This window comes from Emydura macquarii, unplaced genomic scaffold (genome assembly GCF_026122565.2).
Source record: "Emydura macquarii macquarii isolate MOO-44397 ecotype Brisbane River unplaced genomic scaffold, CSIRO-AGI_Emac_v2 contig_476, whole genome shotgun sequence".
NCBI lineage: Eukaryota > Metazoa > Chordata > Testudines > Chelidae > Emydura > Emydura macquarii.
In genome coordinates, this window is record NW_027130613.1 from 581,268 (window position 1) to 603,362 (window position 22,095).

Consider the following 22,095-nt stretch of genomic DNA (forward strand, 5'->3'; position numbering starts at 1 on the left):
CAGACCTGTCATGGGTCTGTCCACCACTGGAGGGAGGAGAGCATCTTGTGGGGAGGAGGAGGGAGACTGTCAGCATAAGGACCATGGCATGCCACATGGGTGAGTAAACTCTCTGGAGCCACATCTGTAGGCAGTGAAGGCGGAGACGAGTGAAGGCGGTGATGTGCGGGCTGCCATGTGGCCAAGGAGGGATAGGCAAGTCCTGACTGGGACAGATGGACTGTTGACTACTCAGGTGACGAGTTCTTGCAGTCTGGAATCTGTCCCTTGGTAGGTAAGCTCTTATTGTTACTGAGTTGATGGAGGCATTTAATGAAAGCAGAGAATTGAGTGAAATCCTGAACTTGCCATCTTGTGCAATTTCACCTGTATACACACCCACCCCACATCTTTTAAATTGCAGAAGGCCTCAATAGATGTAAGCGTATTTGCTTAAGTGACATCCTTAATTTTACTGATGTCTAAAGGTTCCCCTGTGTATATAGATCATTTAAAACACAGGAAACATGCTTTTTAGATCTGTCCTGATTTTCCTTAATATAAAACAGGAAAATAAAGCATTTTCTCTAAAACACTACCTTTTGCATATTAATTACAGCTAGGTGAACCTATTGCAAAAGCTAGCTTGGAGGGGTTCTTGAAATCAGTACTGAGAACCCCAGCACTGGCTTGTGGTTATCGGACATATGAAACTCAGGTAGAGATACTATGGCAGGAATTTACGGTATTTTGCTGGTAGGGTGTTTGTTTTCTTTTATGGTAAAAAAAAGTCTCTATAAGTGGTAGCCTGAAGTCTCCATTTCATTATAAAGAGAAAAAAAATGATTTTATATACAGGAACTATTAAAAACACATGCTTAACCATTAAAGTGAAAGACAAAAAATTTCCTGCACAGCATGCAAGATCAGACAACAGAGAAGAAGTACATGCTATTCATATATTTGCCTCAATCTGTTTTTCAATCTTCTGCAGAAAAACTGCCACTCCTCCCAGAAAAGCTGTCATTATTGCAGAGGTCAAATTAATTTAGCCAAATAAACTCTTAATAAATTAATGACTCAATTTTCCTTTGACCTAAATACAATGATCTAATCACAATTAGGATTGATTTAAATATTTTGCACAGCAAGAACTAATTTAATGTTAGATCTTACAGGAATTACTGTATCATGCAGGATATTAATGTAAGAAGGAAATGGTCTCCACAAATCTTGATCCTCAACCATTATCACATAATTTTTAACATTTTTGAACTGTCAACTCAGGATTTCCAGATGAGTAAAGGACTAGACACAGAACCCCAGAACTGTCGACATAGTTCACTGAAAAGTAAAAAAAGGAAAGACCAGACACACACTGGAAAAATACTTGTACAAATAAACCATAATACTTGAGCAGATTAAGCAGATAATTTGCAATCTTTCTTCCTGTTTCTGCATATTTTAACGTTAATCAAAACTGAAATATTTTACATTAATCTTAGCTTTAAATCTTCTAGGTCCATTTATTTTCCTTGAACAAATTTTACTTTATACTAGCAGTAGTCAGACAGACTTGAGAGCTGCAAGTGGCTCTTTAGTATGTCTCCTGCAGCTCTTTGCAGCACATGATATTAAAACATGTGATTTAACTGTTAACCAGTTTAAGTTATTAACCAATCAGAATGCTTTTACTATGTTATTAACCAACTCTAGTTGATAAAATAATAGTTGGTCAGTCATTTTGCTGTGAGAATTATACATATATAAAAATATATAAATATATATATATAAAATATAAAAGTAGTAAATTAAAAAATTAATTCACACTACTGTGGCTCTTTTGAGAAATGTTGATCGCTAATTTGGCTCCTGAGCCACTGAGGTCAGAGTATCACTGCTTTATACCATAATTTTGTCCCTTAACTAGTCATTAGGAAAGACTTCTAAATTACAGGATTTTTGTTTTCCTCCCAATGTAAGAGGTTTAAACCATTATTTATTATAAATAAGCTTAGATGTCTGCAAACCAAGAATTTTAATTCAGTACCATTTGAACTCTATAGCAAAATAAAACTGAAAAGTAAATGTGATATCAATCTCACATTTAGCAACATATGTGGAAAGATTAATTTTGTTTGATCTGAATAGAAAAAATTGTCCAAGCTATGAAGATGCTGATTTTTACAACATAGGTCAGTCAGTATTGTCATGTAGAGCATAAATATATCAGCTTAAGAAGAACTAGCCACAACCAACTTGCCGTCAACACCAAAACTAATTTTTTGAAATGAATATTGTAAAATAAAATTTTTCCTCTGGTGTCCATAACCACTGCAAGTAAGAATGTTCCATTGTCATTAACCCAAAAGATCTGAGGATGGAAGAAGAAACTGGTGGCCACACCTCTTCAAATAAAAACAATGGTATAAGTGTCTCCTACATGTAAAAATAATAATCAAACATACTTCCAATACTACCAATGAGTTAAACAAACATAGAATCATAGAATCATAGAATATTAGAGTTGGAAGGGACCTCAGGAGGTCATCTAGTCCAACCCCCTGCTCAAAGCAGGCCTAACCTCTGCTATATCATCCCAACCAGGGCTTTGTCAAGCCGCAGCTTAAAAACCTCTAAGGATGGAGATTCCACCACCTCCCTAGGTAACCCATTCCAGTGCTTCACCACCCTCCTAGTAAAAAACTTTATATTTATGGCTTTAGCATAAGTAAGTGGATAACATAGTATTCTGTGGCGTAGTAATAAAAACTTTTTAAAGTAGCGGTGATCAGAAAGTATCAGGGATAAGTAGGTGATAACATTAATATGATGAACACTTCAGCCTAAGAGTCATAGCTATAGTTGAGGTGGTTAAAAATTTTTTTTTAAGTTTGTTGAGAAAACAGTACAATTGCTGCCTACTCTGTTGCTAGTTGAAAAAAATGGGGAATATGTGGAGAAGATTAAAATCTTTGTCAAAATTCTCTGCAGGGTTTATTTTAATTTTTTAATGAAAAATATCATTAAAAAAATCACAGTTCAGAAAATTTTGGCTAACAGTGAAAATGAAAAAACAGATGAATTAAAATGCTCCTTTTTTTTGTCGCAAGACCAACATCTACAAGAGAGAATAAAGCCAATACATTTTTTAGAATATTTATTTCATATGAAAGCTTGTATTTACAGCGATTCAAAGACCCAAACTTCTATATTACATGCAGCTGCTATCCTCTTGTATATTCCAAAATGAACCATTTTCAATTTATATTATCCATTCTGTAAATTTACTGGAATAAAAGAAAATGATGCTGAATACAAAATGTCTTCGGATACAGAAAATGTTTTATTTGACACTACTTTTTCATGTGAAAACTTGTACTTACAATTATTTAAAAACCCCAAACAATTTCTTCCTTCAAATAGAGATGGTTATGAGCCCAAGAAGGGCGGGCGGAGGTGGGGAGAGGAAGGAAGGGAGAAGAGAATAAAGGGGAGAAGTGTTATAGAATGTTTGACCTTCAAATGTCAACATATTCATCCTGCAAAGATCTTGTTTATATAATCATAAAATGCTGTAACTTCCTCTAGGGACAAATTCTGAGCACAGCCATCAGTTCAGGGTGAGATGGCAGGTGCCATCATAATACAGTTTAATGGAAATCAGCCTAGAATAGTTGCATTATGTGTCATTTCACATAATGGGAATACTGCCTAGTTTAGCACATTGGACATAGCTCTAAACCCTCCTATTCTTCTAAAGCTTTCAAGGACAGGATTTATTGAAAACAACAGTTGAATGTGTCCTATAGCTGAATACCTTCCATTACTTCCCTGCAGTGCTGCTATGTTTTCCTTTTCTAGGTATGGCAGTTCATCCAGAAAACAAAGAAATTCTGTCACATCACTGTACTGGTTTTATAAGACCTTTTTTCTGAAGAGGGACACGGGCTTAATAAGAAATTCTTTTCCATACTGAAAATTAACTGGGCACTCTCTTGCACTCACACAGATAACTTGACAATGTGATTGCAGAATAGATGACTTCTTGGAAACAAAGATTCCAAAACACTACACTGTCCACTAAAAAGGTAAGGCCCTAAATCTTCTTGGCTGCAGTATTGTTTACACATTTATGAACACATGTTCAAATTTTGCTCACAGAAGGAAGGAAATCTCCTATTTTATGTGCCATGGGTGGCATTCAGGACATCTTGTTTCTGTGCAAGGTCAAACATCATCATGGAAATATGCACTTTAAAGGAGATGATCTCTCTGCACTGTTATCACCATTTTACAGACGGGGATATCAAATGTATTCTAAGTGAAAAGTCAGCCTGACATGTGGGTGTATTGTTGCATGGAAGACTCCCAGGTCTGGAAGCACATAAGATTTTAAATTTACAGCAGTGAGGCTTAGACACATAGAAGAAGTAAGCACAATGGGCTAACTAGGGAAGGAAGTGAGCAATCTGTTATTTGATGTGTAACAATGACACCCCGGGGGGGAGGGGTCCTTGGCAGTAGGGATCAAACCTTGGACAACTGCATCTTACTTGTATGAACCTCACAGTAAGAACCTGCAGGATTAGAACTTGGGACCATGAAAGTTCTGGGCTGCTGATGCCTCTGCATCGCTACTTGAGGCTTAGACTGGTCTCCCCCAGGAGAACTCTGTGAAGCTAGACTTGACAGAAAGTGACACCCTGCAGGGCCTGACTGGCGCCACCTCTCAGCTCACTGATTGGATGATACCAGTATTTAAACAGGAAGGGTTGATTATGAAAAACAACATAAACTGCCTGCTTCTGTTCCAGACCTTGCTTGTGACTGACCCTAGACTCTGGCTTTTGACCCTAGTTTGTCCTCGACTTCACTATTTGATTGCTATTTGTAACCTTGTGACTTTCTGGTATCCTGATCTGGCTTGACCCCAACCCTGCTATCTGCCTGCTGCCTGCCAGTTGGAGCCCAACCCTGACTCCTCGGCATTTTGAGCCGGTTCACTTCTGACTCCGTTACTCATCTTCCAATCACAACTTAGCACCTGACCAGGGCACACCAGCCACCCAAGGCCCGGCCCTGACACTCATACAAAAAAAGAGTTCATTTTCTGTTCCTTTCCCACCACTCCAAATGACACACACTTACAATGGTGATCAAATAATGAACACGTTAAATAGTCCCAAAGTTGAAGAAACAAAAAATCTTATTTCACGGCTAATTTAACCGAGGACAGCACATTTCTAGTCACAAGCCACGGCTATAAAAACTCAGAGTAATACACAGGTCTCCCTACAAGCCTATGGAAATAGGATCTCAATGGTATTCGATTGTGAACAATAGGCTCAGACTTAAATTCCATCTATTGCTCCAAAAGAATAATTTTTCCTCAGCTTTCAAAATTCAAATTCTTAAATACACCTCATTGAACATTACAATATGTTGTTCCTGAGTTGTTTAATGGTGATGAATATGAGTCAGCACTTTATCATCTTCTATCCAGCTATGAAATACGGGTATGAATTCATCTATGATTTTGTGTATAATGAAGTGACTTCCTAGCTTCATCTACTTGTTAATTTTCTCTGCAAGAAATATTACCATTCTGGCTTGTGATTTTTTTTTAAATGAATTGCAACACAGGATTTCATGCACAGAAAGAATGGTGGCAGTGCTTTTAGTTCTAATTGTAAGATAATGATCTCAAAATAAGCACAAGAGAAGAGATGTGATATAATTTTCAGCTGCACCAATGTCAAAGACTACATATGGCAGAGACAGTGGAAAAAGGTTATTTGCTCCTAAAGTAGGTAGCCATTCACTCCAATGGGGCTGTCCTAATAATGAGTTTGACTGTTGCACGGAATACAGCAACAAAAGGTATTAACTTTAGGGACATGAGGTGGATTCCAAACTATTTTTCAGTGGAAAGGGGAAATTAAAGCCTGAATAAAAAAATCCCTCATGATTCCACCTTAAGTGGAAATGGGTGAACGTTTTTTGGCATACATTACAAGAGAAAGCCGTCTGACACTGTAATTATGCATTATGGAAAACACATGTGACCAATGACATAGGAAAAATAGTCTGTGATCATGCGATTAGACTATCATAATACATACGCATAAAGGGGCCACATTAAGATTGCACAGACACGCTTAATTCTGACATTTCTTAACTTTGAGCACTTGACTTTGCCACCTTAATGTTCTCTTAATATAGGTTTGGGGGAGGGAAGGTGGTATGCTACTAATATTTACATCATGTAGGAATATTTAGATAACTATCGTAGAAAAGCAAGCACACACAAAAACCTTCAGGCATCTTGATTAGAGTCGCTATGAAAGTCATTCTGAAGCACTGGAAGAATTCATCCCAACTAAATATTGGTCCTACTAACGGATTTAATTTATCATCACATAGCTTTTATATATTTGAATAAGCTGTGTGCCTATAAACAACAACACATACTTGTAGTCATGCAATTCATATTGACATAATCCAATTTAGTTCAAAAAGTCATTAACTGGATTTCCATATATCCATGAATCCCTCCAATCAATTATTCTTCAAGCATATAAATTATATGTTTTAATTTCAATTTCCATTTCAAAATTCAATGCCATAAATATGGAATATATCCAGTTTTCAATATTCACTTGGAAGGAATCCTTTTACTGCCTCATAGTACATTTTTACAACTATTGGGTTCAAGATATCTGATTGTTTTGACTTGTTTTGCAATATTTGGTGATATCAATCTTACTACAGATACCAGGTGACTCAGTATCAAAAGACATGTGTATCAGTACATATATGATTTATAGTTGGTATGTAAGTCTCTTTTTCCACCTTTGTGTTTTCATTATACAAAAATGTAATAAAGTTTATATTTATCCTTAATCATTCATGAATGTATATGTATTTGTCAAATACCATTTATTTCTCTATGACAGAGGCTACACATAACACTTGAGCCTCCATTCAGCAAAGCATTTGAACACATGCTTAGCTTTAAGTACGTGCCTAAGGCATGTGCTTTAAGTACTTTGCTAAACAGGAACGCACCTAAGCAAGCACATGGTTGCTGAATTGAGGCCTTAAATGCTCAGTGATTCAGTAGAGAGAACACAGATGTTGGAAACACTGGTTGCAAGATGCTGGAAAAATATCCAATGAGTAAAACAGTGCAGCTCTGGATTGAGAGTGCAAGGGATGAATCAGGAAGAGATCCCTCAGATCCAAAACATTTTTAACATTTGGCATATGAAGATAGTGTCAAGAGACATTGCTGCAGCAAGAGACTTCTACATTTAAGGAGACCTCATTTTCAGTGCAGTACTTGCACATCTTCCAAAAAAGTTGTCTGGTTCATTCTGGCAGAACTGTTTTTAATGTGCTTGCCAATAGCTTAGCAAAAATGTTAATATCAGCATTAGGCAGGAATACTCCCCTTTATGAAGAAAATAATACAGGTGAATAGGTTCCTTTCACATTAATGAACGGTAACATCTTTCACAGAATCTGGGCTATATCTGTTCTTAGCATCTTCACTAAAATATTTAAATTGCTTTCCCTTTCTGATCTTCTGTCCTCTCCTGTCAACTAATCCTGTAGGAAAACCTGACCATGGTATAGATGGGTGGGTTGAAGTTTAGTGCATTCTATATTTAAGGCACAGGTTTTCAAACTTTTTTTCTGGGACCCCCTTTGAAAATATTTCAGACTATGATGACATCCCAATGCCATGCCACCACCCCTTATGCCATGCACCCTGCACTGCTGCTGGGGGTGGCGCTGCCTTCAGAGCACCCAGCCAGCAGCCGCTGCTCTCTGGCCACCCAGCTCTGAAGGACTCTGGCTATCAGCCTTGCACGGGGCTGACAGCCGCAACCATGGCATGTGCAGGGGCTGACAGCTTACGACACCCACCCCCGTAACAACCTCGTGACCCCTTGAAGAGCCCCGACCCCCAGTTTGAGAGCCCCTGATTTAAGGAAGACAGAGCAACATGAGGTTTGTCCACATCAGTCACATAGCTGAGTGAAGACTGAAGCAAGTGAAAAGAACTGAATAGCTAAACCAGCAATGGCATGAAAATTCTGAGACACCATTTGTTAATCTTGTCTGATTGATCAAGTAGAAGACAGAGAACTCCGGTGAGTACATCTAACTCTTTGGAAGGGAGGCTTATCAGGAGTGGGGGGGGGGGGGGGGGTGGCGTTTTTTGGGTGGAAGTTGAGCTGACAAAGAAAATTAAATAGAAGCATAAGCATTGACATAAAAAAGTGCATACTTTACATATTCTGTGTATTTAAAAAACTTAAAATTGCAATGGGTTACCAAATAAACCACAACAGTTCAGTATACTGTGTACATCTACGTTTAAATGCTTTATATCAGTGGTTCTCAACCAGGGATACACATGCCTCCGGGCGTACATAGAGGTCTTCCAGGGAATACATCAACTCATCTAGATATTTGCCTAGTTTTGCCGCAGGCTACATAAAAAGTGCTAGTGAAGTCAGTACAAACTAAAATTTCAGACAGACAATGACTTGTTTATATTGCTCTAATTAATATACACTAAAATGAAAGTAAAGTATTTATATTCCAATTTATTTATTTTATCATTATATGGTAAAAGAGAAAATACACAATTTTTCAGTAATAGTGTGCTATGACACTTTTGTATTTTTATGTCTGATTTTGTAAGCAAGTAGTTTTTAAGTGAGCTGAAACTTGGGGGTATGCAAGACAAATCAGACTCCTGACAAGGAGGCAGTATTCTGGACAGGTTGAGAGTCACTGCTTTATATCAAACATATGACTTACAATTTTCTGGGCATGCACATAAAAGTTTAGTTAAATACCATGGGCTTTTTTTGGTCACAACTAAGTGATACTTATTTTAAAAAACATAGAAATAAGAATGTCAAGTTACTTACAATCAAAGCCATTTTTGTTGAAAACAAAAATCAAATCTGAAGTCAGGCTTTTCTCTGCAGTGCTGAACAGTATAAGAATACTTATTATGTAATCTAATTTGTTTATATCTGAATAAGCTATTTGACACCCTAAAGTAAAATGTGTACTTTGCTGCTGTCTGTTAGAAATAGGTGACCTTGCAGTACATACTGGTATTTCAAAAAATTATTTGAATATAGCAATCAAAGTTAGAAGCACACCCTGTAAGAATCCATCCATTTACAAATACGCAAGGTGATCCTCTACACTTTCTCATGCAATTTTAATGGAGAAAATGACACATAATTCGGTCTTTAGCTCTTCCCGTTCTCCTCAAGGCTACAGTACATGAGTCGCCATTCTATACTTCATTAATGGTAAATAACATTTCTTCTATACATATACTGAATAGATACACGAGCATTTTTATCCAGGGATCTGATATGCAGTCAGTTTATTGGGACAAAATATGCCGGCTTCTGCAGAGAGGGAGAAGAGGGTGCAAGAAAGAGTGCTACTACATTCCTCTTAGTGCATGAACCCAAACGGCAGTCATAATTTATTTGCATAATCTGATGACAGGTGCTGCACAGTACTCGCTGCTCAAAGATGGAGAAGTTTCAGGGTGAAACTCTGATTCCTACTAAAGTCAACAGGAGTTTTGCCATTTAATTCAATAGGACCAACATCTCTTCCTGCATGTTTTTCTTAAAAGAGATGCTCTAGCTCAACGAGACGTTATAGGCTTGGTGCAAGAATCACTGAATGAAAATTTCTGGCCTGTGTTATGCAGATCAGACTAGATGATTATAATGTTGCCTTTTGGCCTTAAAATCCATGAAGGGATTTCATGTCTGGGGATGGCATGTGTACCAGTAAGTGATGCCTGGAGAGTTCTAGGAAAGCATTGGCTACCCCTCATCATCACTATTATTAGTCTAGCAACTCCTGCTGGTCACTATCCTCTACCAAGCATAAAGGAATCATTTTGCCTCCCGACACTGCTACTCAAGCAGACCCTCTTCTGTCTCTTATACAAGATAATTTAGCTCTTTAATCTCCTAAAGATCCATGATGGTATATTTCTGAATTATACAAACTAGAGCAGCCAGCTCATTAATTGAAAAACAGATCTAAAAATCTCAGAATGGCTTTTTGGCTGTGTAAATGTAGATCCATATTTCTGCTAGGTGGTACAAATAAACGAACGAACCATAATAAAGAGGCTCTGAGATGCATCATTTTCTGACAATGAGAAGACAACAAAAAGAAAATATTTTGGTAAGACAAGCAAAACTTCCCTTACTGGATCCTGACAATTTTTCCTTTAATAAAAAGCTTCCCTTTCTCCACAAACTGAAATGACTAAAACAATGCCATGTGCCTAGGAAGGCATACATAAGACATATCATTAAATTAGACTCAAAGTGAAATGCATTCATTGCATGAGACCACCCGACTTTATGTGCAGCTAGCAGTTTTAAAAACACTATGGCAAACCCAGCACAAAGGCACTGCTTTACATCTGAAAGTAAGCAAAAGTGATAACATTTTTCTTCATCAGGTTAAATTTTCTTATTTCCCTCATGGAAAAAATTTAAGTAGTTGCAGCTTGAATGTGGGGCTCTCTCAGATAATGGGCTTGAATTTCATTTTAAATGATTTATAGTTTACATGCTTTAGTCACATTAACTCAAGGAAAGGAAATATGAGCTAAGTAATCTAATAACTTTGATCAATATTATTGGAACACTTTGCTGCAAGCAACCTGCATAACTGCCATATAGCATAAAGAGTTTCCCATGAGCGAGGCTAAGAATACAGCTAAGTGCTAAAGTGATTTGCTTCATCCTCATATCTGAGAAGGCCTTAACTAAAAGGCTGGCATGCAGATGAATGGTGAAGATGTTTTGTCATGAAAGCAGACATATTTCTGCCACTCAAACAACGTTCTCACTCCTATGGAGAGAGAAATCCCAGACTGAAACAAACTACGTGCTGACTCAGTGTACTCAAGGGTGTCTCTCTCGCTGAAAATATAGTTTAAAAATCAAATGATGTTTTAACAGATCCCTAACTGGGAGCAGTTAAAGCTTCTATTCAAAGTATTGCTTTCTCTGGATATATTTAGATTCCTATCCTGCAATGAGGTCCTTATAGGCAAACTCCTGTGCATGTCTGGATTCCCAGTGGCTTCAGTGGGGTTCTCTCTCTCTTCAGGGGGCTGCCTGTGTGAAGCTCATTGCAGGACCAGGTCTTAGCTAACAGTATATGAGGATCACAATGCTGACACTGCATTTTTAGCAGTTGTCAGACATGCAACCAGGCAGAGCACTGGATACACAAGGTAACCAACATACACATAGAAAGTTCATTTAACTTTTAAGAATTACACTAATATCTTTTAGAGAAATTCATTTCCTTAGAAATTAAAAAAAAAAAAAAAAAAAAAAAAATCTTACAGAGCTTATTTTTAACCTGAACTCAACTAAGACAATATGCCAGCTCCTGCAGAGAGGGAGAAGAGGGTGCAAGAAAAGTGCTACTACATTCCACTTAGTGCATGAACCCAAATAGCAGTCATAATTTATTTGCATAATCTGATGACAGGTGCTGGAGAGCACAAAACCTTGAATTACCTGCAGTACTTGCAGCTCAAAGGTGGAGAAGTTTCAGGGTGAAACTCTGGTTCCTACTAAAGTCAACAGGAGTTTTGGTTGTAAGTCCGGATAAAGTGATCCAAAACAGAAAATCATGAAGTGACTGTCTATATTACATAGTAGTACCTGTACTGAGTTGTTAATGTATAATTTTGCAGCCTGACACAGAGTACACCAAACAGATGCAACTTCATGTAGAGTTGGATTTTAAGATGAGCTGAAACCAAATCCTCAGTTTGGAACATCCATGAACTTCAAGGCTGTTTGGTTCATGTCAGAACTTTGTAGCTTGTACCCATAAAACTTCTAAGCACATGATGCTTGTAACACTGTGTTACTTCTATAGCTTAAACACTTACTTAGCTTATACACTTAAGAAGTGATTACTGGGATAACAGCAAAAGGATGAGAAACTGAAAGGAGAGTGACAGAGCCAAAAAGAAAGAAAAGGGGTGGCCTTATGGAAAAGTCCTACAGAATTTAGTATAATAGTGTTAATTTCTCTAAAACAGACTTAGCCTCTGGAATTTAAAAGAGAATTAAATTCCTGCTATACAAGTTCTATAGGATGCATTAAAAAACAGGTTGAAAGGAAGAGTGAAATTCTGGTCTTACTGGAACTGAGGGCAAAAATCCTATTATTGATTTCCATAAAGCTAGAATATCAACCTATATGTTTTCTGAAAAGATTGCACAGCACCCCTTTTGGTTTCACTCTATTAAAATTCTAAAGGATTTTACAGTGAGAAAGAGGAGGAGAGGTACTGGAAAAACATAAAATATTGGAGCTGACCCATAATTTTCCAATGTTGACTACTCTAAATCAGAGGCAAGACCATTTTCTTTAAAAAACACTGCATGTCTCTTTAATACCCTAATGCTCTGGGGACACTAAGAACGCACACACCAGTGGTTATAAGAGCAGAAGTCCACCAACATCACCGCTAAAGATTGAGGGCCAGGATGAAAAAATGACCAACCCTCCCCCCCCCCCAAAAAAAAAAAAACAAAAAACAAAACAAAACAAAAACAAACAAACAAACAAAAAACACTACTAAAATTCTAGACATCTGGGGGCCTCCAAGCGTCCCCACCTCTTTTCTTCCCTGAAGCTTTACCCACTTTTTGAGAACTGCTATGTCACCATCAGGGCACAAAGCTAGCAGTAGGAAAGGGTGTATTGGCTGCAGAAAGAGAGAGTATACAACAGGCTGCTGTTGCTTCAAACAGCAGCCAATGATGTAGACTGTGATGGGGTGGGAGAAAAGGAGTGGGAGAGAAGAGAATAGCATCTGGAGTCCCTCTCTCTCTCGCGCGCACACAGAGCTGGGGAAAAACACAATCTCAGTGAGGGAGGAACTATGGTAGGTGTACGAAGGAGGAGAACTTGTGACCTTCCTGACCAGGTAATGGAGACAATCTTCTCAAGTAAGGAAGACACCCATTGGTCTTATATTTCTTAAAAGTGAAGCCAGAGGAAAATGTATTTCAGCAACCCTTCAATACTCTTTCAACTGCGGTAAAACTGTTCAGCTATTCATTAGCTCTGCATTTATCATTCTCAGGTAGAACCACAGCAAGGTTACTTCTAAAGGCTGCACGCTATGCTACTGCCTACCATTTCGGTAGGGGAACTCAAAAGAAGCATATGACTCCACTGTGTTCAGGTATTTTCACTAAGTGCCAATTCAGGTTTGGGTTCTGTTTAAAGTGCTTACTGATACATAAAAAAGGGCCCAGTAATCTCAGAGACCATTTCTTTCCCTCGTTCCCATCATGTCTGTCTAGACTGACAACAAACTTTTAGTTCTCTGTGGCAGATCCCAGGTGATGGAATTTTCGCCCCATCTGACAAAGGCTGAACTTTGTTTTTAGGTTGTGCTGTAATGTACAGCCCATTGCTCATGATAGGGAATTGCTGACATACCCTTATTATTCTCCTTGGAATTTGGTTTCATGGTTCACCCAGAAGGACCAGGGAGAACTAACTGTTGACAGAGGTGAGAGCAGATTACACACGGTCTACTTTGGGAAAATAAATATATTTTAAATTTAATTAGGTAAATGGTATCTACACACCATGATAATTAGTACGTTATAAATGCATCTCAATGTAATTAAAGAGGGGGAAATTACAAAAATACGAGGAGGGATTTTTAAAAGGCAAAAGTTAAGGGCTGGATTTGTAAAGGTGTTTAGGCACCTAACTCCCACTGATTTCAATGGGAGTTATGCACCTAAAGACCTTTAAAAAGCTGGACCTAAATGCTTAACTCCCATTTACCCTTCAATGGGAGATGGGTGCTTAACTCCCTTTTGTGTACCGGATAACCTCTCCTGTCCTAAATTATCACATATTGGAATTAATGCAAGTGCATTTATATGAAAACTCATCAAACAGATCTACACCTGGATAACCCATCAGTTCTTTGCCATCTCTAAGATCTACGGGTCAATAGTAAGTTGCTCTTTACAGTCTGTAAATGCCCATTCTAGAAGCCCTTAACCTTGTTGCCATTTTCTTTTGTATTGTGGGGCACCTGGAGAAAACCAGCACATTCTGTTGATAGCACATCTCCTCTAGACATTTCCTTCCCCAGCAAGTTTGTAAAGCTATTTAAAATGTTTTTTTAGAAGATGTCGTAATCACTTTTAGAGTGCTGCTTTCCTTAACACAGTTGAAAAAATTGTATAATATTCAGGGCCTGACATGGACAGCACTAAAACACTCATGCTTTTTGCACAACATTAACTATTGGAGCAAGCCATAACTACTTTTTTCAAATTGTATTGTTTCTGTTAAGATGTTGCTAAATCATGAAATCTTACACATGGGCAAAAACTCAAACAGGTTATCAACATGGCTCCTTACAATTTTCATGGTATAGTTTTAAAAAAAGCAGTTCATTCATTTTACATTCCCCTGCATGCTGTAAATGAAACTTATTTTTCACTCAAGCAGCTTTCAATTAACCCTTAAGCATCACAACATTTTAACATGTATCACGCAGATAGCAATGGGATCTGCCATAACCACCACCAGAGCCAAGTAGTTGAATAGATCCTCAATTAGAATTCTATAGCCTAATCTCAATTTGTGATTCACCTCTGAAGAACAGAAACCACTGAGAATAAAGGATCCAAAGCAAGTGAAGATGGGACTAAATCCAAGATGTTTCTTATAGCACCCAACATTTATTATTACAATAGCATCCAGAAACCCTGATATAGATCTGGAGGCCACTGTAGAAGGCATTTTTCAAACATATAGAAAGATACAAGAACATAAGAATGGCCATATTAGATCACACCAATTGTCCATCTAGCCCATGATCCTGTCCTCTGACAGTGGCTGGTGAATGAACCAGGAAATGAACAGAACAAGATAATTATCGAATGATCCATCCCATTGCCCAGTCCCAGATTCTAAATTTAGGAACACCCAGAGCATGGGGGTTGGGTCCCAGCCCACCTTGGCTAATAGCCACTGACCTATCCTCCAGGAACTCATCTAGTTCTTTTTTGGACCCAGTTATACTTTTGGCCTTCAAAACATCCCCTGGCAAGGAATTCCACAGGTTGACTGTGCATTGTGTGAAGTACCTCCTTATGTTTGTTTTAAATCTGCTGCCTATTAATTTCATTAGGTGATTCCTGGTTCTTGTGTTATGTGAAGGGGTAAATAACAGTTCTTTATTTACTTTCTCCACACCATTCATGATTTTATAGACCTCTATTACATTTCCCCCGCAGTTGTCTCTTTTCTAAGCTGAACAGTCCCAATCCTTTTAATCTCTCTAATATGGAAGCTGTTACATATCTCTACTCATTTTTGTTGCACTTCCCTGTATCTTTTCCAATTCTGATGTATCTTTTTTGAGATGGGGAGACCAGAACTGCACACAGTAATTCAAGGTATGGGCTTACCATGGATTTATAGAGTGGTGTTTTGATATTTTCTGTCTTATTATCTAACACTTTCCTAATGGTTCCTAACATTGTTAGCCTTTTTTGACTGTTACTGCACATTGAGCAGATGTTTTCAGTAAAATCTCTTGAGTGGTAACCGCTAATTTAGATCCATCATTTTGTATAACTCAGGCCCATTGTTTCATAAACTTCTTCTGGCTCCCAGAACTATGCTCCTTAATCAGAGCCTTTTCCCCTGAAATAGGTTGCCATGATGATCCAGTGGTTGTCACTAGGCTAGGACTTGTGAGACATAGGTTTCAAGTCTCTACTCCACCACAGACTTCCTTGTGAGCTTAGCTTCTTGTGCCTCAGTTCCCCATCTGTAAAATGGAGATGATTTGAGGATAAATACCTTACGAACTGTGACTTGCTCAGATACTATGGTGATAGGGGCCATGTAAGTAACTAAAAGAAATAGGTAGTAAACACCAATCTGCATGTACACAATAAGGAATCTGCATAGTTAAAATGCCTCGAGAGTACAGGATTGTATAGTTTGTGGTACCAAAATCTGTCTCTGGGTTTGTTTGTTTCTCTGTCTGCCAACCATTGTTATTAGCGGTAGGGTCTTTTCTATATCGCAGTTCTACAGTCTTCCTCTGATCAAGATTTCTTTAGGTTCTCTTGTGGAATGTTTTGTGTACCACTTGTTTGTCATCCTCCATTCTAGTGCTATGGTGTGTATGTATGTAGTTAAGTTACTCTATGCTCCTTTGGTCTGAAAAATGCTAGTGCAGTATAGTGACCAGACAAAACCCACCCATCCTCACCTCCAAATCAGCACCACATAGGAAGAGAAGATTTCCAGTCAATTAGTGGAGGAGTGAGTTAACAGTTACATACTATGATGCCAAAGTTCCTTATTTTGACATTGATCGGTAGGGTCATTATCTGGACATCAGAAAAGAAATATTGACACTCCACCTACTGTAACTCTTTCACCTCCTGATAAAAATAAAAGATTGCAGGAATACAACTCTTTTGCCATCATTCCCTTCACTGAATAATTGGTCAAATTTCAGTTGTTCACAGTTGCTTTGGAGGAGATTAATGTTCATACATTTGTTTTTAGCTAAACTGGCTTTATACCAAGGCAAAATTGGAAGTTGGAGGCGAGACACCCAACCTAAATTACCATGGTCCTTAACATGACAGTTCCCTGATATTATTTCAAAACCTTTTTATTTTAGAGAATAGATTTGAGGAATTTGTGAAAAATTCGAGCCGGATACCTCAAGAATCAACATGGTTTTGTTTCTCCTATCCCTTTTTGTGTAAAAAGCTTATTAAAAGTGAACACTTAGCTCAGCACCACTGTGAGCCAGCATGCTGTTTCAAAGCAGGAAGGTCACAGAAAGGAACAGAAGGCGGCTGCTAAGAATACAATCTTGTAGAAATGCTGGAGTTGTGCTTTACTGGTGGGTACGGGAACACAGGACTCTAGAATCTTAAAGCCTAAGCATGCATGGCCTTCTTTTGCTCCCAATAATGCCACATTCCCATCAGCTTCAATGGTGCAAGATCTAGCACTAAAGAAAAAAGCTACACCTGTACAGATATTCAGGAAAAATTATACAAGTTCGTCTAACCAGAAGATGGATACATAGGTAAGGAAAGAACCATATCTCCAAGTAAGTGCCTATCTATCTATATATAGCTCCATACATTCCAATTGTCTAAAGGACTATTTGAAATAGACAATACCTGCCAGGAGAAATATGAAGATTTAAGAATATTTAGTTCTCACCCTTTCCCAATGAAGAGAGTTTTAAATGAACCATGAACAGATACATGGAGAGAAAACAGAATTGTGGATTTAAAAATCTACACAACTCACCCAAGCACCTGTAGGGAACCACAATGTGAGGGTGACTCTTGCACTGCTTCCGTCCTCTTTTGCACCAGTTTTGGATTGTCACAGGTTGGTTGGCTTCCACAACATTCGTAATTTGCAATTCAGGATAAACCTAATGTTCAAAATACAAAGAGAACAAACACAATCAAAGGCATACTTGCTGTGTTATTAAATATTATTACAGCGGTTGTCACAGAGTGATACTGAACATCACACCTTCCCCCATCTGTTGTATATTATGTACCCATCATTCATCAATTCTATTTCATATAATTAATTTACATTGTTACATGATTCACTCAAGTAGGAGTTATATTCTATTAAACACTGATAATGATCAACTATGGTTGCGAATTTAATGATACCCAAGTGCCTTTTTAAAAACGTTAAATGACCCCTCCGCCCCCCTTGACTCTATCGCCACCTGAACTGAACATAATCAGTCAATCTATTTGCCTTAATTTTCTTCACCTGAATGTCACCAAAAGGGACATCTTTCTGTTTAGCTACAGTATCCTCTACTGCAAGACCAGTCCATCAACCTCCTCTCAAAACTCTGAACTTCCCCTCATTTCTCAAGTGTAATTGTGGAGTCATCCTAAACTTAGAGCACTACTTTTCCCTAATATTGTTGCATTCAGAAAGTCTATTTCTGAATGTCAGCTATTACTTTCCCTCTCAATACAGTCCTCATCTGACTCTACACTGACAGTTTGCTGAACCACTTATTCATTTTCATGCTTAGATTATTGCTGTTCCTTTCTTTCTGATTTTCCTAAATTACTCATCTCAAAATCCAATTTGTTCCAAACACTGCAGTATACTACTGCACCCACATGTGTGCTGACAGTTATGTCGCTCTAGCCCTGAAAGGAACTACTAAATTACTGTCATTGCCATGATTCCAAATCATCACCATCTGCAATCTCATACCTCCCTCAGTCGTACACACATTCTCCCCCCTTTTCCTTTGTCATTTCTGGCTCCATCTGCTTTCTTTTGTCAAAGGTCAATTCTTTGCTTTTAACCAGCTATATGGAACAGTCTGCTCACCTCCCAATAATCTAGTTTTTCCATCCCTTCTCTTGAAAGGAAGTGAAAACTCATCTATAATGCTTCTTATGATCAGTGATCTGTCAACCAGATCCTCACATGGAGATGACTGTAGTACTAACTTCCCTTTACTTCTCCTCTCATCAACTATTCCAACCTATTCTTAACTCACTGTAACTGCTGAGCATTAAGATACCTAAAAGAACATACAGTTCTGGAGCCTTCTGCCAAAATTCTGCCTGTATTCCATAAAGGGAGCTTTTTGTTTTGTTTTCTTTGGTAGCTGGGAACTCAGTGTTGTTCAATGCAGGTAGGAAACCCTTTGCATGATGGGTGGAGTTTTAAAGACTCCAGAATCATAGTAAGTTGAATTATCATTTTTATTACTTGCATTCTGGTAGCACATAGAGACCCAGTCAAGAGCAAGGCCCTATCCTGGTAGGCACTGTGCAAACAGAGTAAAAGATGACCCCTGCCCAAGGAGCTTACAATCTAATTAAGATAAAATGAAACAAGTGGGTGTAGCAAAGTCAGAATTTTTAATTCAAGATGAAATTTAAAAGCATAACATTTAAATGGCAGTGATAAGTAGAAATACATTTTTGTGCTATTTTAGGCTACTCTGAGATTAGCATTAGTTGAATTCAAGCGGCGTGGGGATAACATGCATAGTGGAGGGGTAGGACGCAGTATAAACACCGAACCATAGGATTATGGAAATGGGTGCTTCTCTCCTAATGGTCAGTTAAAAGAGGTTGTAATTGAAATACTGTACAGCCACATCTTGGACTATATATTTAAAACACATTATAAATTACATTTAAATAATTTGTTACATGTAAGCCCAGGACAATTAATGAAGGTTATTTACTGTAACTGGAAGTTCTTCAAGATGTATGGTCCCTATCTTGATTCCAAACATAGGTGTGCATGCGTGCCAAGTACCTCAGCCAGAACTGTTCATAGCAGTGTTTGTCTACCTGTGTGTGCATTGTGTGTCAGCCATGTGATGCATCCGAGGTCTTATGAGGCTGCGTGGATTGACATCTCTCCAGGTCCCTCTTACCAACAGGCACAGAGCGTGTAGCAGAAGGGAAGGAAGGTGGGATTGGAATCCAGATACAGACCACACAACTCGAAGAATCTCCAGTTACAGTAAGTAAACTTCATTTCTTCTTCAGTTGCTGGTCCCTATGTGAACTCCAAACATGGGTAGCGTAGTGAGCAGTACTCTGCATGGAGGTGGGAGCGAGGGCTCGCCAGAAGTGAGAGACTGCAGGACTGTGCAACCGACTGCCTCATCCGCTGCTGCCGATAGGACTATGGCATACTGAGCAGCGAAAGTGTGGATGGAGGACCATGTGGCTGCTTTACAAATGTCCTGTCACAGGATATCCAGGAGGAGAGCGGACGTGGTCACTTGTGCCCACGTAGAATGAGCAGAGATGCCAGATGGCGGAGAGACTTGAGAAAGGGAGTAACACTCCTCAATGCAACAAGAGAGCCATTTGGACAAATGTTGAGAGGAAAGGGCGCAGCCTATGCAACATTCTGCTATGACGTTGAAAAGCTTGGGCAAAGTATGAAAGTCACGCGTGCGCTGGAGGTAGAAGGCCAAGGTGCGACGGATGTTGAGGTAGTGCAGAGTATGCTCTCTCTGTAAGGCGTGTGGTTTTGGATAGAAGGTTGGGAGGTGAATGGACTGGTTGAGATGAAACAGAGAGATTACATCAGGTAGGAACTTGGGATGAAGTCATAAGGGCACCTGGTCCTTATGGAAGACCATGAAGGGCAGGTCTGCCATCATAGCCGCCAACTCGCTAACCTGTCAGGCAGATGTGATTGTTACCAAGAAGATCATCTGCATGGAGAGGTGGGCTAGGGAGCAACTAGCCAGTGGCTCGAAGGGTGGTTTGGTGAGTATCAAGAGGATGAGGTTCAGATTCTGGCAGGGGGGAGGAGCGTTTGGACCAACGGATAGTGGGGATAGAGACTGGGTTGAGGGAATGACAGTGATGAGCCGCCCACACTATGAAGCATTTCCACTTTGCCTAATAACATGCTCTAGTGGATGGGCACCTGCGATGCAAAAGGAGTTCACGTACTGGTGTTGAGCACGTGCTGTCAACTAGTGAGTCCCATCCAAATACCAGGCTGTGAGGTGAAGCAGTTGCGGGTTGGGGTGTCGGAACTGGCTGTGTTGCTGCATGAGGAGATCTGCAAGAGGAGGAAGACGAATCGGTGGGTAAACTGAGAGACAAAGGAGATCAGTGAACCAGTACTGGTGAGGCCAGAAGGGAGGAAAGAGGATCCAGGGAACAACAGACTGGTCAGCCTCACCTCAATCCCTGGAAAAATCATGGAGCAGGTCCTTAAGGAATCCATTTTAAGGCACTTGAAAGAGAGGAAGGTGATCAGGAACAGTCAACATGGATTCACCAAGGGAAAGTCATGCCTGACCAACCTGATTGCTTTCTATGATGACTGGCTCTGTGGATGTAGGGAAGGCGGTGGACGTGATATACCTAGACTTTAGCAAAGCTTTTGATACGGTCTCTCACAGTATTCTTATCAGCAAGTTAAAGAAGTATGGGTTGGATGAATGGACTATAAAATGGATAGAGAACTGGCTAGAGCATAGGGCTCAACAAGTAGTGATCAATGGCTCCATGTCTAGCTGGCAACCGGTCACAAGCGGAGTTCCCCAGGGGTCGGTCCTGGGGCCGGTATTGTTCAACATCTTTATTAATGATCTGGAGGATGGGGTAGATTGCACCCTCAGCAAGTTTGCGGACGACACTAAGCTGGGGGGAGTGGTAGATAACCTGCAAGGTAGGGATAGGATACAGAGTGACCTAAACAAACTGGAGGATTGGGCCAAAAGAAATCTAATGAGGTTCAACAAAGAAAAGTGCAGAGTCCTCCACTTAGGAAGGAAGAATCCCATGCACAGCTATAGACTGGGGACCGACAAGCTGGGCAGCAGCTCTGCAGAAAAGGACCTGGGTAACAGTGGATAAAAAGCTGGATATGAATCGTCAGTGTGCCCTGGTTGTCAAGAAGGCTAATAGCATACTGGGCTGCATTAAGAGGGGCATTGCCAGCAGGTCACGGGAAGTGATTATTCCCCTCTATTCGGCATTGGTGAGGCCGCATTTAGAATATTGTGTCCAGTTTTGGGCCCCCCACTACAAAAAGGATGTGGACAAGTTGGAGAGAGTGCAGCGGAGGGCAACAAAAATGATTAGGGGGCTGGAGCACAGGACTTATGAGGAGAGGCTGAGGGAACTGGGCTTGTTTAGTCTGCAAAAGAGAAGAATGAGGGGGGATTTGATAGCAGCCTTTAACTACCTGAAAGGGGGTTCCAGGGAGGATGGGGCTAGGCTGTTCTTGGTGGTGGCAGATGACAGAACAAGGAGCAACGGTCTCAAGTTGCAGGGCGGGAGGTCTAGGTTGGACATTAGGAAAAAGTTTTTCACTAGGAGGGTGGTGAAGCACTGGAATGGGTTACCTAGGGAGGTGGTGGAATCTCCATCTTTAGAGGTTTTTAAGCTGAGGCTTGACAAAGCCCTGGCTGGGATGATATAGCTGAAGTTAGTCCTGCTT

At 39.5% G+C, this 22,095-nt stretch overlaps 1 protein-coding gene across 4 annotated transcripts in view; it reads right to left on the bottom strand.

Moving 5' to 3' along the window:
• Nucleotides 1-22,095, bottom strand: part of APP (amyloid beta precursor protein) — a 386,748-nt gene that overhangs the window by 206,591 nt on the left and 158,062 nt on the right. For all 4 annotated transcript variants that reach the window (XM_067538217.1, XM_067538219.1, XM_067538215.1 and 1 more), the window contains exon 3: nucleotides 17,419-17,548. In XM_067538217.1, coding sequence (XP_067394318.1) covers nucleotides 17,419-17,548 — 130 coding nt within the window. The remainder of the gene's footprint in view (nucleotides 1-17,418; nucleotides 17,549-22,095) is intronic.